This window comes from Heterocephalus glaber, unplaced genomic scaffold, assembly GCF_053883595.1.
Source record: "Heterocephalus glaber isolate CG9 unplaced genomic scaffold, H.glaber_assembly_v1.0 deba00001806, whole genome shotgun sequence".
Taxonomy (NCBI): domain Eukaryota; kingdom Metazoa; phylum Chordata; class Mammalia; order Rodentia; family Bathyergidae; genus Heterocephalus; species Heterocephalus glaber.
The window spans coordinates 1,479,205-1,496,854 of NW_028258481.1; the positions used below are offsets into that span (position 1 = coordinate 1,479,205).

At 59.5% G+C, this 17,650-nt stretch overlaps 2 protein-coding genes and 1 long non-coding RNA gene across 4 annotated transcripts in view; 2 read left to right on the forward strand and 1 right to left on the reverse strand.

Moving 5' to 3' along the window:
• Asrgl1 (asparaginase and isoaspartyl peptidase 1) overlaps positions 1-7,388 on the forward strand; it is a 19,772-nt gene extending 12,384 nt beyond the window's left edge. For both annotated transcript variants that reach the window (XM_021251819.2, XM_004874360.3), the window contains 2 exons: positions 270-6,274; positions 7,201-7,388. The gene's annotated coding sequence lies outside the window, so the exon portion shown is untranslated. The remainder of the gene's footprint in view (positions 1-269; positions 6,275-7,200) is intronic.
• On the reverse strand, positions 2,057-16,065 carry LOC110347397 (uncharacterized). The gene is made up of 3 exons (XR_002392015.2): positions 10,642-16,065; positions 9,952-10,159; positions 2,057-2,452 (listed from the first exon to the last, which is right to left on the reverse strand). It is a non-coding gene; the product is annotated as an uncharacterized LOC110347397 (long non-coding RNA).
• On the forward strand, positions 6,274-7,882 carry Scgb1a1 (secretoglobin family 1A member 1). The gene is made up of 2 exons (XM_021251820.2): positions 6,274-7,387; positions 7,744-7,882. Exons 1-2 carry the CDS (start codon positions 7,028-7,030, stop codon positions 7,774-7,776), a joined length of 393 nt encoding a protein of 130 aa, XP_021107479.2. The 5' UTR covers positions 6,274-7,027; the 3' UTR covers positions 7,777-7,882.
• Positions 16,066-17,650: the final 1,585 nt, after the last annotated feature.

A 17,650-nucleotide genomic window follows, 5' to 3' on the forward strand; every position in this document is an offset into this window, starting at 1 on the left:
AGACAGAGAGAGACAGAGACAGAGAGAGACAGAGAGAGACAGAGACAGAGGCAGAGAGAGACAGAGACAGAGAGAGACAGAGGCAGAGACAGAGGCAGGGGCAGGGGCACCCTTTCCTGGACCGGGAACATTTGTGCTTCTCTTGGGGGGAACCCAGAAAAAGGTGGTTGTGCCCCACCTTACAGGTGCTGGCCCTTTCTGCAGGTATGGACCCAGGTGTTTACGGTGGGTGGTTTAGCCTTTGAATTCTCTGTCTGCCCCTGTACTAGGGTCTGGCTCCTGCTCTCCAGTTTCCCGCTCTCCAGTTTGCCGCTCCCAGGGTCCTGAGGAACTTGGGGCAGGTGGGTGTGGGGGGAACGCGGGTGCGGATCTCCGCCGTGAGCTCCACTGAGGCCGGGGACGCAGTCTCCTTAGAGCTTCGGTTCTTAGTCACGATTTCCCAGTCTCCTCTCTGCCTGTCTTTCACTCCTACCAACCTCGGCAACAGGGGTGGAAGGCAGGTGTGAGCCACAGGGGCTGAGGCAGGGACGTCCCTGAGGCCAGGCCCTGGGGGTCGAGGTCACAGCACGGGCTGCCAGGACACCGCAGGCTCCAGTGTCACAGGTGCACACCCACAGACAAGGCCACTGTGGGGTGAAGCGGGGAGGCTGGGCCTGGGGTGACAGTGTGGCCACAGGGACAAGGGAGGCGCCTCACAAAGGGGACCAGCGGGCCACAGGCTGATGAGACAGTGCCGCCCAAGGTGACCCAGGGCCCCGGGCACCGTGTTCCCAGCATGTGAGTCCAGCAGGAAAACCCAAGGCAACTGCAGAGAAGGGGTCCCCAGCCCCGGCCCCTGCAGATCTGGTTTGCTCCTGACGGCTGGGAGCTCCCAGGTGGCCTCTGGAGGCCTCTCCCCCCACACACCCAGGCTGGCCAAGGAGGAGCTGCGTGGGGCTCTCCAGCCCCTGCAGATCAAAGGCCCAGGTGCAGGGTCCCGGGGTTCAGATCCAGGGCAAGCCGCCCGGGGTGGGGATTCTCGGAACACTGCTTCATTCGGTTCCCTCCTCCTCATAGCTCGGCTGCCAGGGTGCTGAGCGAGAATGTTGGCAGGGCTCTTCCTGGCTCCCACAGTTCAGAGGCGCTGGCCGTGGGAGCCAGGAAAGGACCCGGGTGCTAGGGTCTCAGTGCAGGCAGGCGGGACAAGGCCTCCGAGGGCAGCTGCTTCTCCTGGCCACCAGGCCCCAGGCTCCTGAGCAGGTCACGCACCTGCAGCCGCCTCGCCACTGCCTTCCCCAGCTTGGGCGGGGGTTAGTGGTAGGAGCGCAGGCTCCCAGGCAGCACGCGCTGCCACTTGTGTGGAACAGAGATGTCGTGTATGAGGAGATTGTGTCAGAGAGCTCTGTGATACACGTGGTCCCCAAACTGACTTCAACTGACTTGTTTGCTCAAGTGACAGAAAATGATTGTATGTATTTATGGGGTTCACCGTGCTGTTCTGATGTCTGTGTGGGTGGGAAAAAGAGTGAATGGGCCCTGACACACCCCTCACTCACCTCCTTCTTCCTTTGCCTGTCGCATACTTTTCACTTCTGGGCTTGGAAGCCCTGGAGCCAGGTCTGAAGCAGAGGGGGGCCCCCAGCCCTGGGTGCTGCGTGTCCTGCCTTTCATCAGATTCAGAACAAAGAACAGCACAGTGATGTAAAGACGAAGAAACAGAATTTTAAAAGTTGCTTCAATCCTGTCCTATAAGACTTGGAATTTATGCTGGGCATGGTAGCACACACCTGTAATCCCACCACTTGGGAGGCTGAGGCAGGAGAATCACTGGGAGTTCAAGACCAGCCTGGACCACATAGCAAGACCCTGACTAAAAAAAAAGAGGGAGAGATTTGGAATTTTTGTTTGGACTTAAAATTTTTAAATAGTGAAGGAGTTTAAGGTGTCATTTTTTGGTTTAATAAGTGAACATTGTAGTTCCTATTGGCAATATTTTACTAAATTGTAGTATCTTGAAAGTTGAAATGTATTCTTTTTCAACGCTTATTGTTTTAGAACTAAAGAAAGAGCCAAAAAATTTAGTAATTGTTGAAATACCTTTTGCAGGTATTTTGGTTTTATGGAAACTTTTATTGGTTACTAGATAATTATTGACATAAAAATTAACAATCAGATCCTAATCGGAACACAGTGCTGTGAGGCAGCATCCAGAGCCTCGTAAACAACCGTCCCTGAGTCCCGGCTGCACCCACTGCGGTGTTCGCGGGCCTGGCCTGGCACGCACTGCCCCGCTGCGTGGGGTGGGAGCAGCCAGGCTGGGGCCAGGGCCAGGCGGGGACCCAGGACTCAGGCACAGGGTCCCCAGCGGAAGTCAGGAGGGCGGGCACAGCCTGGGAGGGTTCAGGGCCCTGCAGAGTGAAGCTGGGGCTGACCCTGTGGTCCAGGCTGCACTCGCCTGGGGGCTCAGGCCCGGCTGAAAGAGATGAGAGAAGAGAAGAAATGCATCGTATGCTGTGTGTGCCTGCGTCATTTACACAAAATATAAATATAAGAATAAGATACCTTCGATATAAAAGTAGAAAAATGGCAGGGGCAGCGCTGCTTCACTGGGCAAGGAGCACAAGCGAGACCGTGCCTGGGGAGGCAGGTGCCTGGGGTGAGGCATCATGGGGCTCAGAGGACAAGGCCACGGCCAGGGGTCCTCACCTCCCTCAGTGAGGACAGAGCTGGGCGCCCACCCCCCAGTGCCAGGCACAGTTGGGCACAGGGCCTGGGGCACAGCGGCTCTGCCCACTGCAGAGAGCCTGTGGGACCAGGCCACAGACGGGCCAGGCGCTGGCAAAGGTCCTGTCACTGCCCAAATGCACAAGGTGAGCAGCAGACCGAGAACACCTCCTCCTGCACAGCAGGGCCTCCACCTGCTCCCCACGCCAGGGGCTGAGCCCCAGACAAACGGCCTGGCTCTCTGGGCACCCAGCCTGGGGAGGGACCCAGGGACGGCCCCACCCTGCACCCTACCACTGACCACCCGCCCAAGGGACCACAGGCCAGAGCTGTTGCCCTCCCTGAGCGACAGGCCGCCCGGGCACAAAGGGGCAGCCGAGGACACCCAGGGCTGGGCGGTGTTGGGGGCTGAGGGGCAAAAGGAGACGACGAATCCCTGGCCACTGACGCTGCCCACCCACGGCCCTCTGCTGCCCCAGTGCAGATGCCCTCAGGGGACCACAGGGTTTGTAAGGCCGAGGACGGAAATAACGCCAAGTGTGGCGAGCAGGCATGGGTAACTTGAATCGTGTCGTAGCCATGCACAGCTATACTCCGCTGCACGGAGAAGGCAGATGCATTCATAAGCGCCAAGGTTTTGCCTTGTGGTACTGGGCATTGGACCCAAGGCCTTTGCACCCACCCCTTTTTAAGTCCTTTTTTGAGACAAGATCTCACCAAGTCCCTAAGTTGCTCAAACTGCGCTTGAACTTGCAATCCTCCTGCCTCAGCCTCCCAGGGTGCTGGAATGACAGGTCTGTGTCTTAAAGCTCAGGCTTCAGTGATGTCCTAGACGTAACTCCAAGCAGGATGTGTGGGCCCCAAGCTGTGTGCACAGAGCCATGCTGTGGCGTGAGGCTGCTCTGTCCCGGACACTCGCACCGGCCCTGTCCCCACCACTGCCACTCTGCTCTGCTCCCAGGGCCACCGTCCAAGGCCCAAGCCCAGCTCAGGTCAGCAGATTAGGCTCTGGCCACGGATCCTGGATGGGATGCCCTTCCCAGGACCCTCCGGCTCCCCACGTCTGGGTCTGCTGTGGCCTTGGCTGGAGGTGAAGGGCAGCAGGAAGTGTGTGTCACCCAGGCAGCATCCAGTTCATGGAGACGCGGCTGCTCCTGCCAGGGTGCAGTGCTGGCCGAGACGGAGCGGAGCAAGGGCGAAGCGCATGCTCTGTCTGGGGACGAGCCCTGACGTGCTGTGAACGCCGCAGTGTCCAGGGCGGCTGTGCGGGCCGTGGTACCATGGACTCAGAGGAACACTGCTGCGATGATCATCATGTAGTTGTGAGATCTTCGTATATTTGGAGCCAAGAGCCACTTAACAATCGGGGGCCCTCCTGAGGCTCACTGGCCCTGGGTGGGCACTGGCCGGGGACACACTGCTGGGAGATTCGGAGCTGCAGGCCACCGGGGCCAAGGGAGAACTCGCCAGCTGTGGGCTGTTTCCGAGCAGGCCGGACCTGCATGGCTCCAGAGCCCCACACGCTGACCTCGGGCTGACCTCGGGCCGACCCGGGCCACACTGTGGCGAGACAGGCCCACCACAGCCCTCTGGGCATGGCCAGGTGCTGCAGCCCCACCCCACCTCTGCCCCTGCACCTTGTGGGGTCAAGGACAGGCCTCCCAGCCAAGCACCCTCAGGGAGCAGAGACTTGGGCCTCAGCATCCTGGAACTGAGGAGAGGCCCGACCCGGCCCCCTGCCCTCAGCTCACCTGAGCTCTTTCCCCTCCCAACTCGAGGTCCTGCACCCCTTCGAGGGCTCAGAGGGCTGAGGGGCTGCAGGACCAGCTCACTGCCCCCTCCAGAGCCGGTGCGCGAGGGCCCAGTCTCCCCGGCAGTGGCCGGTGACTGACACTTCTCCAGAGCGGAGCCCCAGCCCTCACTTGAGCCTCACAGGCTCAGGGCTCCACCGGGTCTTTAAGGACAGAGTCGCCGCTTGCAGCTAAGAAGCCGCATCTGAGCATCAGCTGGCGCTTCTGCCCTGCTGCCCCCTGTGGTGGGTCCGGGGTGGGCAGAGAAAGGCCCAAGGCCAAGCAGGGCTCCCCAGGGCTGAGGGAACACTTGTCAGGGGACACGGCAGTGGCTGCTCTCCGGTCATGTCCAGGAAGGAAGCCCCACGGTGGCGGGAAAGCAGATGCAAAGCTGGAGTTTGGATACAAGATTCTTACTAGGACACAGAGAAGGGAGCTGGGCAGAAGCAAGATCCACAGGAGGAAAATGAACTGTTTCGACCAGCCAGACCAAGAGCTCCACTGGATCACCCACTGGGGTTGTCCACGCAGCACACAGACGCCGGGCCAGGCAGCTGGGATGGTGATACCTGTATCCCAGTGACTCAAGAGGCTGAGGCAGGAGGGTCACTTCACCCGAGGACACGACCAGCCTTGGCAACATAGTGAGACCCCATCCCTAAAGAATGCCCAGGCTTTGAAATCTGCCTTCCTACTGTGCCAGGCCTGGCCTGGATTGGGCAGCAGGGCCCGCCCTGAAGTTAGGCTGATGGATTTGCTGTTGTTCACACAGCTCCCACCAGGGGGCAGCAAGTTCTTCCTAAAGGCCTCCCACCATCCTTGGACCCCAGACTCAGGCTGGCACGGGACAAGGCAATCGGGGCATCCGAGGGCGCAGAGACCAGTGGTGTGGGCAGGCAGGCCCATCGCATGGGAGCTTGGTCCCTGGCAAGAGGAAGCCTGTGCTGGACTTCAAGAGGCGAATGACGTGGTCAGGGGCTTTGGGAAGTCCGTCTGAAGGGCAGGGAGGCCAAGCAGGAGTTGCTGGGAGCAGGCTGGGCCAAGGCTGCAAGGTGCAGCCACAGGAGGAGGAGAGGGCAAAGGGACAGGCCGGCCAGGGAAACACAAACACCGCAGAACAGCCTGAGGAGGAAACACCATCAGAACACGCAGCGCCGGCCAGGGAAACGGGGAAGGACCGGGCGGGGCGCCAGGAGCGCGGCGGGGGGCTGCCAGCCACTTGGGGCCCAGGGAGGGGGAGACAGGAGGGCCTCGGTTTGGCCATCGGAAGGCCAGGACTGGGCGATTCTGGTGGGCACAGCAGGCCCAGGCCTCAGATGGGTGTTGGGCACACGTCCCCTGCTGTCCAGGCCCCCGACAGCAATGACACAGCCAGGCCTCCCACCAGGCAGGCTCCGAGCCCACGTCCTTCCCTAGAGAGGACCTGGGGCACTGGGTCTGGGCGCCCTGGCCACGGAGAGGGTGGCAGGTCCAGGGGTGTTGGGCTCCCCTCAAAGCAGCACAGAGACCTCCAGGAAACTCGGAGCAGCCCCCATGGGACTTGGTGTAAGGAATGTTTACTTAGTCCACAGAGCTGGTGCCCAGGTAAACAGTGCATCTCATAGGCAGAGCCCTCGCCAGCCGGCCCCTCAGGCAATGCCTGCTGGCTATAAGCCGCACCCATGACAACAGTGCACACACACTCTGTGGGACCACCAACCCAGACCAGCACGGCCTGCCTTCTGCCGTGAAGTTTGGCACCACTGTCGCCCTCCTCATGCTGGCGTGCAGCTGCAACTCAGGTGAGAACAGGGGTCCCTCTCTCTCCCCGCCAACAGCACAGGACCCCACAGACAGAAAGGCCTGGTGTGGGGAGGAGACACCATAGAGGTGAGCGTGGAGATCACATACAGGAGCAAGGAGATCGCGCGCGCACATGCACTCACACACGCACGGAGGGGCCACACTGCCCCGTGCCCTTCGGGAGCAGGACCCTGTAACTATGCTTCACTCTGAATCAGCCCCCCTCCCATCTGAAAATGCCATTGTTCTCTGTAGTTCCCTAAACCCAGGGACATAGGTGTTTCGGCCGGACAACCCCAAGGCAGGGAAGCAGCTGTTTTCAGAGAGCCTGCCTTGTGGCTGGGGAAGTGACCCCTTCCAGCCAGAACGCGCTTAATTAGATGTGGGTCTGTATGGAGCAGGGAGGCTCAGCGGGATGGGCGGCTGTACTAAGGGTGGATCGGGAGCAGTTTGCACCCCTGAGTTACAAGCGGTGATTAGCCCTGATAACCGCATGCAGCTGCCCTACACTGGGGTGCCATTCCCGTCCCGAACCCTTCCCTGCCATCCCTCCCACTCTCCCAGCAACCAGTGAGGCAGGCTCGTGTTCCCCTCACAGACAGCACACAGAGGCCCCCAAGGCAAGTCCTCGGCTGGCGGTGGCCTCAGTGGTGGCCCTGAGCAGGAGCCCAGTGCTGATTCTGCTCACAGCTGGAGGGAGCGCTGGGCCAGACACCCCCACACAGTGGCCTCCAGGCCGGGCCAGCCCGGTGATGCGTGGCCAGACGGTGAGGCTCCAGGAAGAGCGAGGCTCTCAAGGCCTGTGCTCGAGCACCAAACCCCCATTCCACTCCGCTCCACCACCAGAAGGCCGCCGCCCTCGCCGGGGCTGGGCTGTGGGCGGCCTGGCCAGGGCCCGCTCCCACGGGTGCTCGCTCCTCTCCAGGTCCTGCCAAGACCTGCCGCTGTTCCACACCATCCTCCAGAACTTCCTGACGGGCTCGCTGCCTGGCTACCAGAGCACGGTGGAGCCCTTCCGGCCTGACCAGGACGTGAAGGAAGCGGGCACCAGGATGAAGACCCTAGTGGACACCCTGCCCCACAGCACCCGACGGGCGGTGCTGAGGCTGTCGGTGAGCCCATCCCCATTTCCAACCCAGATGGGACGACAGCGCCAAGGCTGATGGGTCCCTGGACAAGCAGGCACAGGCTTCTCAGGCCTTCCCCAGTGTTTATTGTTGGTTTTGCTTTTGTTATTTTGGGGGGTTCTCCACACATAGCCCGGGCCGGGCTCAAACACCATCCTCCTGCCTCAGCCTCTCAAGTAACGGGGACTATAGGCGTGCAGCTGTGCCTGGCTCCTGTCTCCTTTGTTAAGCGCTCTCTAAGCAAAGCACCCCGGCACTTACGCACTGCTGTCTCTGGGCACCTTCATCTCCCTGCTCTGAAACTCACTCATCGTTCTTTTGGGCTTTCCTTTCTCTTTTAGGAAAAAATAGTAAAAACCAGTGTGTGTGCTTAGACTTCAGCAACCCGAAGCCCTCTGGATTCAAAGCTGAAGGTGTCCCCGGACCATTCTGTCCCTGCCCGAAGCCCCCTTTGCTTTGCAATAAACCTCGAGCACCTCACTCAGCCTCCGTCCTCTTCCTCACTCACTCACTTGCTGGGGTGGGGGCAGGGCTGGGTCCCCAGAGCCCAGGGAGTGGGGGCCTGGGACCCTGAGCCCCTCAGACCCTCCTCTGCCACACTCAGCGGCCCCAGCGGCCAGGCCACCGTTCCCTCTGCCCTGCCTCGTCCCAGCCTGGATGCCTCTGCCCTCCCTCCGAGGGCCCTGGAGTCTCCCCCAGCCCATGGCCTAGGCCACTCTCCTGTGGTGGAGAAGGCTGAGCCAGAGGCGTCCTCCCACCCTCCCTGAACCTCGGGGCCTGTGAACAACAACACCCACAGCCCAGCAAGTATCCAGAGCAAACGTAGGGGGAGCAGCTGGCCCTAAAGAGCACCTGAGACCCCAAACCTGGCCTGAGGTGGCTGAGGACGGGTGGCATTGACCACCAGGGGGCAGTATCACCATGCCAGGCTGAGCCGGGGCACCGGGTGGAACCCAGCACTCCCAGGGATCAAACTCAGGACTTTGCACTTGTGCACGCGGTTATCAGGTGCCGGGCGACCGAGCTCCATCCCCGACCCTCAAATGCAATTTTTGAGGCGTTTTAAAATCCGAGTTCTGCAGGAAAACAGGGGAGCCATGCTCCACCCCTAGCTGGCAAGAGCCCCTCCAAAGGATCCTGGGCAGCTGACCCTGGCCCCGAACCCAACACCCAGGTACCCGCATGGATCCCTCACCCTGGGGTCATTGTCACAGTGCCTGCCCTGGACAATGCCAGAGCACAGGCCACCACCCTGCAGGTGGCAGGAGCTGCCAGAGCCCATAAAACAGGTGACATCCGTGAGAAGAGTCCCCAGGACACACACCCGTGCTCACACTTAAGCCAGGGTGGCCCTGCCCGCTGTGCCGGAAGGACCAGGCTGTAAAAATTCCAGGGCAGGTCAGCAGGGCAGGCGGAGATTCCTGGGGCCGGATGGGCGTGGGGCCTCCCTGCCTGTCACTCCCAGGGCCCAGCTGCCTGCATCCAGGTCACCCAGGATTCCTCCCGGGTCCCCACCAAGCCCAGGATTGTTCAGTGGATAAAGATCAAGGCCAGGAAGGCTCAGAATTTTAATTACCATCCCCTGCTGGGGCAGTGTTTACCTTGGGCAAACACAGGGCAGATAAGCAAGGACAAAAGGAGCCACGATTACCCTGCAGCAGGTCCCTGCCTGAGGAGCTGAGGGGACCCATAAGAATGTGCGCTATGTCATCACCCAGAACCCAGCCTTGTGCTTTTCAAAGAACAGGGTGCTAAGCGCAAGCAGAGAACGAGCAACTGTGAGAGGCAGTGACAGGAAGGCAGCTCTGGGCCCCTTGGTGGTCCCTCCAACGGTGGCACCCAGCTCGGTAGCACCCACCACCCCGCGCCCGCAGGCAGAGGAGCTTGGGCCGAGCCTGACTTCAGGTGAACACGAGCTAAGGACGGCTTTTGCATTTGAAGAATGAAGAGTGAGGAAGAGGAGAAAAAGCCCACACTTGTATTAGGCAAATATCTACTTACATATTAGCCATTTTCTCTAGGAATATGCCAAACCCTAAACACGGGAAGCCCAGCGTACGACTAGGTCCCTCCTGCATTTGAGGGGTATTGAACACCAACTAACTGCTTGAAGAAAAGACTTAAGATGCATCCCAGCCATGAACAAAAGACTAAAAACAAGAAAGGCATGTTTAATGCTCCACTTGTCTTAACATTCAGAACCTTGAGTAGCGAAGGTAGAGAAGGACCACATTTCCTGATGACTTTGTTAAGGTAAGTGAATCTTACCGCTTCTCGGCCTTTTGGCTAAGATCAAGTGTAGGAAAGTGAATCTGGGTGAAAAATATTTGGAAAGTATCTGTTATCCCAACAACTTGGAAACCAAAGGAATTTTAGCCTCGACGGTAGCCAAAGAGGAAGGGTAATTCTCAAAGCTGCTCTCACACTGTGAAATCCCAGCCTGGTCCTTCTGTGCCAGTTGTGGCCCGCATGAATTGATCACCAGGACCGTGTGGCCCCCAACCCAGGCGGCCGAGGTTACCCTGAAAGAAAATCTGCAAATGACTCACCAGGCCGGAAGAGGAAGCCAAGCCAGCCCTAATCAACTTCATCAAGATGGTGTGGATAAAACCATGTTTAGAGCCCATGCCAGGCATGATGTTTTCGAACACCGAGGACTTGTGGGTAGTAATTCAGCGCAGGGTGATGGCCACGCTGTTGGCTTCAGATGGACGATAAAGGGACCCTTGGCTGATGACAATCGGGCCACACAAAGACCTGTAATTAGGGGTAGAGTGAGCCTGAGTCATCAGCAGCTAGCCACCCAGCACACTTCCACAATAAACTAAAATTACCAAACTACAGGACATGCAAAAAAATCTGAAAATAGATTCAGCTAAGCAGACATGGTTGCCAGCTTCGGAACTGATAAGCCAGGGACTGGGAGCTCTGGCCTGGTCCGCCTCAGTGTGCGCAGATCCCCGCCTACCCCCAACCCTGCTCAGCACGGAAGCAGGGTTTGCACCCACAGGCAGTTGGCCCCTGTCACTGCACAGAGCTGCCTTTGGGACTCTCCGGAGGCTCCTGCCCCCAAGCAGATCCTCTGTCAGCCCTAGGGCAAGGTGGGGACCCCAGGGCTCCTGGGGTGTGGGGCCCGATTCCTCCCCTGCTCTCTACCCTATACTAGGCCTTGACACCCAGGCCTGGCTTATAGCAAATCCCCTCTGCACTAATTTCTTATGGCAGCTGGAACAGATTACCACAAACTTAATGGCTGTAAAAAGAAGAAGTTTGTTTATCTTGCAGTTCTCGGCCTCACTGGGTGGGGCACAGGGGGCAGGGCCCAAGCCCTGGACGGCAGGGGCTCCTGGCACCTCCCCATCTCACTCGGTCCGACCGCGCTTCTTCAGGCTGACTCTGTCGCCCCTGCCTGCTCCTGCCCCGCCCGGCCGCAGCTGAGCCGGAAGATGCCAGCTCCACTCCAGGCCTGTGGGGAGCAGCCTGGGCCCTGCCCACTTGTGCCTGGGCCCTGCCGCGGGGCTGGGGACCGGTGCAGGGACATTTTGACCCGGCCCCCGGACGAGCTCCAGGTCTGTCTCGCTCGCTCCCTCCGGAATGCTCCTCTCCCGGTGCCAAAACCAAACGGCGCCCTTGAGCTTTGCTCACAGCCTCCCTGCTCCCAGGCTCCGCCTGTTTCCTGCTTGGCCTCAGCCCATGACTCTCCTTGGAAGAGGCCCCTCTGTGCCCCGCAGGGCAGCCTGGGGATGAGCTCGCCCTGGGGGGGGGGGGACCTCGCTGTGCTTGCTGCCCAAAGGGCCCCAAGAACCAGCCCGCCAGGCATCTCTCAGGCGAGCTGAAAAAGGGTTTGCTCTTTTTTTTTTTTTTGAGACAGGCTAACCTCGAACACAGGGCAATCCTCCTGCCTCAGCCTCTCAAGTGCTGGGATTATAGGTGTGCACCACCTTGCCCGGCCTACTGACTTTACTGTTTATCGCAAATCCGCCTCTAACCAGGCATCCTGCACTGCCCACCCCCAGCCCCTCTGTCCCTGGGCCCCCTTCCTTCCATCTGCCTCTTCACCCTCTCCAGGACAGGAGCCCGAGCAGGCATGAATCCCATGTTTGCTATCTCACTGCTCATGTAGAGAATTTAGAAAATCCAAGTAGCAGAAGGAAAAGAAGCTGCTGTAGTGTGAATGTGCACTGTGTGCTGGGTCACACCACTAGGATCCTACATTTGACCCTCGGGTGGAAACTGAGTCCCTAAACCGAGTACGGGGCAGGACACTGCTTCTAGGCAGGACCAGGGCGGTACCTGAGAGGTCCCAGAGAGATGACCCCAGACCCCAAAAGACCCCCCATGACCTCCAGCCACCACCACTGCTTGAGAAATCCGCTCCCAGGGCAGGCCGGAAGTTCCACCCAAAATTCCACGAAGTTTGGGGCTCCCTGGGCCTGTGATCCCTGCTTCTGTTTCCAGATGAAGATGAAATCACCTTACAATAACAGATTCTTCCTAAACCACAAATCCATCTGAAATGTGCTCATTTCATTCTTGATCCTTTTCAAGGTCTGATCATTACACAATTATAGCAATGTTGGTGGATGTTAACTTTTAACCAGAGGATCCCAAAACAGGAATTTCAGACTGTATCCGTTTTCAAAGGGACAGAACACTTGGAAAAGTTGTGAGCCCAAAGAAATGCGTTGGTCGACCTGTTAAAAGTTACATTCCAGGGCCGGGGATTCAGCTCAGTGGCACCGTGCCTGACTCACAAGTGCAAGGTCCTGAGTTCAATCCCCAGTACCAAACAAAAAAAGAGAAGAAAGAAAGAGTGAGAAGGGAGGAAGCGGAAGGAGGGATGGGCTGAGGCTCCAGGCGTGACTCTGGGACTGGGGAACGGCACCTGGCTGCCTGTGGCCGCCGACCGGACCCTAACCTACCTAACCCGGGCTCTGGCGAGCGGGAGGGCACAGCACTGATGGCAGAGCTGGCCAGAATGGGCGCCTGCGGGACGCTCCCCCTGCAAGCCAGGGCTGCCCGTGCCCACGTGGTGGGTCACAGACCTGAGCCCATGCCTGTCCCGCATCAGGGGAGACCCGGTCCACACGCAGGGCTGAGCTGGGCTCCGAGTGGCCACCCTGGGGAAGGTGGCCATTAGCGGCAGGTGTTTGTTTCCTTTGGCACAGCAGCATGTCATTTCCCATTTTTAGAACAATGCTCCAAGGAACAGCACAAAAACAACGTTCAGAGGGGCGGTTTTCTTCCAGCACTTGGACAGCCCTGTAAAACAACCCCAGAGGGACTGGAGTTCAAAACCTATTTGCACGTCACCATAAAACCAGGAGCCAGGACGAAGTCCCTGCCCAGAGCCTGCGGGAGGGGCCTGGGCGGCAGCCTGGGGATGGGGCCGGTGTGGCCTCAGGCGGGCGGGTGGGAAGGAAGCTCAGGGAAACAGCACAGGACGTTCTCGGGTGGGGATGCAGGAGGCAGCCCAGGCTTCCGCCTGCCACAGGAAGCCTCTCGGCCCTCGAGGTCCGCACACCGGGCCCTCAGTCAGCGCCATGGCGACCCTTCCTGTCCTCTGCCTCCTGAAGCCCAGCAGCGGCTGCAGGACGGCACCCACTCCCTCACACCCAGCCCCGCGTGACCCCTCACTGCCCCTGGGACCAGAGTGGCGGGTTCAAGGCCCACCCGAGCCACGTGATGGGCCAGATCACCACCACCCTCCTCACTGGGGCACGATCCTGCCCGGCCTCAGCATGGCGCCTGCTGTGGAGGCACCATCTGCACAGTACCTCAGAGGGTGCTGCCTGGAAGGAACTTAGTCCTCTGGGACACAGTCCCCCGACTCTAGACAGTTGCCAGGAAGGAGTAAGACCGGCTGGCCTGGCCGCCTCCCACTGAGTGCAGTCCCCGTGCACCCTTCTGGGGCCCTGAACCCCCAGAGCTGCGCACTAAGCAAACCTCTGCTTTAGAAAGTACTCAGCTCCAAGCACTCTGTAAGAGCACCGCCAACGGATCCACCCAGAGGGGAGGTGCTAAGCAAGCCTCTGTCAGAGGACGGCAGGACTGGGCACGGGCAGCCCGGACCTCCTGTGCCGCCCCGAGCTCCCAGAGGAGCTGCGAGGCCCTTACCCGGTGGTGGGGTGAACTCCTGGGTGGAGCCCAGTGCTCCCGCGTCTCAGAGGGCGGGGCCTTTGGGGTTCCTGGGGTATCAGGCTCATGGTGAAGCCCCCTTTGATTATTAAAGAGCAGCATCGCAACCTCGGAAACCAGTGCTGTACCGAGAACCGCTCGGGACCCCTGACCACACAGACGCGGGTTCAAGCCCCACCCCACTCCGACCCCTGAGAGGCTCACAAGCCGTCCATCCCAGAAGCCTGGCATCCCCTCTAAAGTGAGAGCGATGCCTGGCTGATGGGTGGTCTGGAAGACGGGGGAAATGGCCTGTGCCAGGCAAGCTTGTGTGGTAAGTGCCCAGTAGGGGTCACTACTTCCCTGGCACACAGGCATGTGACAAGTCTCATACGCGTTCAGTAGAGCATGAAACGCTCACCCTAACGAAGAGCTCGGTCATCTGTCACGCTCGTGCACCCACACGAGCCACACCCAGTCCAGATGTGGGGTCTCCCGCGCCCCGGAAGCTCCTCCCTCACACCTGCTGTCCACTCCCCCGAGACAGACAGGGCTGGGTGGCTTTGCCTGCAGCTCAGCCTCGTGGCATGGGGCACAGAGCGCGGACCCTCCCAGGTCTGCATGCACTGTTGCTGCCCTCCAGTCCTGGGGATGGACTTGGGCATCCCAAGAAAACCCCTGGGACTTTCGCGTGCGGATCTTCCTGCTGGCACAGGATGGAATCTGCTGACCCGTCGCCTGGGGCTGGCCGGTCTCCGCTCGCCCCCTGGGACCTGGTGGTGGTGTTTGCCCCAGGTCCTCAGCTGCCGCTGGCCGGCCTCCTCGCTTCCCCAGACGGGTGTTCGGTGTCTCCTGTGGCCTTCATTTGCCCTTTCCTTGCAGTGATGTCCAGTGTGGGGCTGTCCTGTGTCCTCTTTGGGGAGTACCTATGTGAGTCTCCTGCTTATTTATTTTTGTTATATTTTATTATTTGTCTTCTTCGTACTGACTTACAGTGGTTCTTCATCAAGCCTGGAAACACACAGGCAACTACGTGCACCACAGGCCCAACTCTCTGAGTCTGAAACCTGCTGTATTTCATGGTGGCTTTTGCCTGAGAGAGGCTTTTAATTTTGAGAAAAGCCAGTGGTTGATTTGCTTCGCTGGTGAGTGCTTTCAGTCTTCTGCTCTGGAAATGTTTGCCCCTCTGTAAGGTCCTGCAGACCTTCTCTCTACTTCCATTTTTTCCAGGCTTCCCCTGGAGGTGGACAAGAGTGGTCTGCTGTTGCTTCAACAGGCAGCAAAGGTCCCCGAGAGAAACATATCCCTGTGGTGCTGATGTGGAAATGCCTGAAGTCTCTGGACCACCCAGCCTGTCCCGTGGCCTCCGGACAGGACAGAGGGCCCTGGCTGCGAGCTGAAATTCCAGGGTGGGGCCCTTATGGTGGAGCCAGGAGGAGTGGGCAAGGGAGGGCCTCACTCAGCTTCTCCTTACTGTGATGAAGTACCAGAGACAACTGAGCATACCGAGGAAAGGGCTTTGGTTCACAGTTATAGTTTCCAGCCCAAGATCAAGCAGACAGGAGCTTGGGCTCTGCTGGACTCCAGGGCCAGCAGGGGACCTGCCACTGCCCTGTCATAGGGCCAGGGAGGGTCTGGGTCCCACAGCAGAGGACCTCTGTGACCTGGAGACCTCCCAGCAGCACCGCGGGGGCCTCTGGGGGACCTTGGATGCCCAGACGCGGGCCTGCACCCCGAGGCCAACAGCTCAAACTCTTCCCTGGGCTGGACTCACTCCGGAACCTTACCCTAAACTCATCCCCACCCCACCACTCTGCTCTCCTTCTAAACCCTTTCTCTCTCCTCCCCTGAAACAAGGTAGCAGTGGGCCGATCCTTCTCTGGCAGGGCTGGCCAGGCGCAGGCCGCTTCTCTCCTCCCCACCTCTCCGCCCAGCCTCTCCATGCAGAGCCCAGGGACAGGGAGGGGCGGATGGAATGAGCTCCAGCCTCCAGGGCCAGTGGGTGTGAGCCCTGCAACCCCAGTCTCAGAGGAGGAAGCGGGGCCTGGGGGCTGGGAGGGGAGCCGTGCCAGGCCAAACAGGAAGCCAGCATCCAGCTGGCCGCGTCCAGCCTTGAGCTGGGATAGCTTTCCAGCCCCCTCCCGCCCCAGCCTCGGGCGGACAGTGGTGACTGCAGGTCACGGGGTGCTTCCTGGTGACTCAGCTGTGACCACTCTCTCCCTACACTGTGATCACGGGAGGACGCCGTGCCGCTGGCCAGGCTGGGAGGCGGCCTGAGGACAGGCCCTCCACGTAGTGAAGCCCAGGCCCTGTCCCCTGCTGGGTTTGCCCCCAGGCCCCAGAGCTGTGGCACCCAGCGATGTGACCCTGGAGTGGGGCTCATGGACAGGAGTGACTTCATGCCCAGTGCTGGGTGGTAAACCTGCAACAGGCACCTCAGCAGGGCTCAGCTCCCCTCTGCTTGAAGACCCTGCTGCACCAGGCCCGAGAGGAGCCCGATGCCTTCCTGGCTGAGAGCCCTAGGCCGTGACAAACCTCTCTCCTCTGTAACCCACCTGGGCCCAGGTGCTGTGTCCCAGCAACCGAAGATGGAGCAGGCTTTTCCTGAGATGGTCGGCTGAGGGCAGACAACATTCCAGGCCCGGGCCTCCTCTGGACCCCAGCGGCGCTCAGCCTCCTCGTGCCGAACTTCTCAGTGTCAACTTGGGGCATCCACACTGCACACCTCCCAGGAGGTCACCCTGACGTCCCCTCATCTTGTACAAAGTAGGGTGGCATTTGAGGTGACTCTAGTCCTACGTGGTGATTACTTTGAACAGTGGTAGACATATTTCAGGGTATTCCAAGAAAATATTGGGCTTTGTATATAGTCCTGATAAAGATCTTTCTTTTTCTGTTATTGTTCAGTACTGAGGATTGAACCCCGGGCCTTCACACTGAGCTGTATCCCCAGCCCTTTTTATTTTTTGAGATAGAATCTCACTAAGTGATTCTCCTGCCTCAGCCTCCCGGAGTGCTGGAATGATGACAGGTGTGCACCACTGCACCCAGCTGAAGATTTCTTTTTATTACTTTTTTTTTTTTTAGTGCTGGGGATTGAACTCTGGTCCTTGCACTTGCGCAGCAGGCAGGGAAACCACTGAGCTAAATCCCCGGCCCTATTAAATTGTTTTTTAAAATCTGCATAAAGAAGGCCGGGGATTTAGCTCAGTGGTTCCACCGCCTGCCTCGAAAGTGCAAGGTCCTGATTCGATCTCCCATACCAAAAAAAAATATCTACATAAAGAAAATTATCAAGGCAGCAATGGTGAGGCTGCATGGGTGAAGCAGAGGCAGCGAGCCTGGCCCTTGATGACCAGGCATCCTCAGTCCTGGCCACCTGGTCACCGACCCCGAACCACCTTTCTGGGGCTGAGTCCCCTCCCGCCTTTCCTACAGCTCTGTCACTCAGCGCTCTCATCTGCCTCAACTCGCGTGTTCCTCTCTCCTGGAGCCACACTCTCTTCTGGGTGGAAAGGGGAACCGACTGCTGCCCCAAACCTGCAGAGAGCCTTGCAGAGTCCCCAGCTGGAGACATCACCTCACTCACTCCTGGGAAGTGCCCCAGGCAAGGAGGCAGGACTCTGTCTGGGGAGGGCTCCTGGGGTCACCTCTGTGCTGGCCCAGGGCTGTGGTGACGCGGGGAGCCCTGGGGCTCTGGCCCTTCACCCTGCCCTGAGAGCCCCCCCTCCACGCCTGTCCCTCCCAGGCCCACAGCGACACTGGGTTCGGCCCCACCCTTCGGCCGGACTTCTCCAGGGACAACTGAGCACCCACGCAGCCTGAGCCCTGCAGCCCAGGCCTTTCTCTCCCTCAGAGAGGACCTGAAAGCAGAAGAAACCAAGGACAACCACTCAGGACGCCAGCCCCACGCCGGCGGCGCCTCCAGGATGTCCCCCAGTGCTGGAGCCTGCAGAAGGGCTGGCCCTCAAGCTGATTCCTGGAGGGCAGGGGCAGTCGGGGCTCCTCCTCCACAGGACAAATGTGGACACCGTCCAGGAGCTTCGTGCTTCTTGACTGACTCACTGATTCCATCCAGGCAGACTCGAGGGCCCAGGAGCCCGGCTGACACTGAGCAGATTCTGCCCCAAG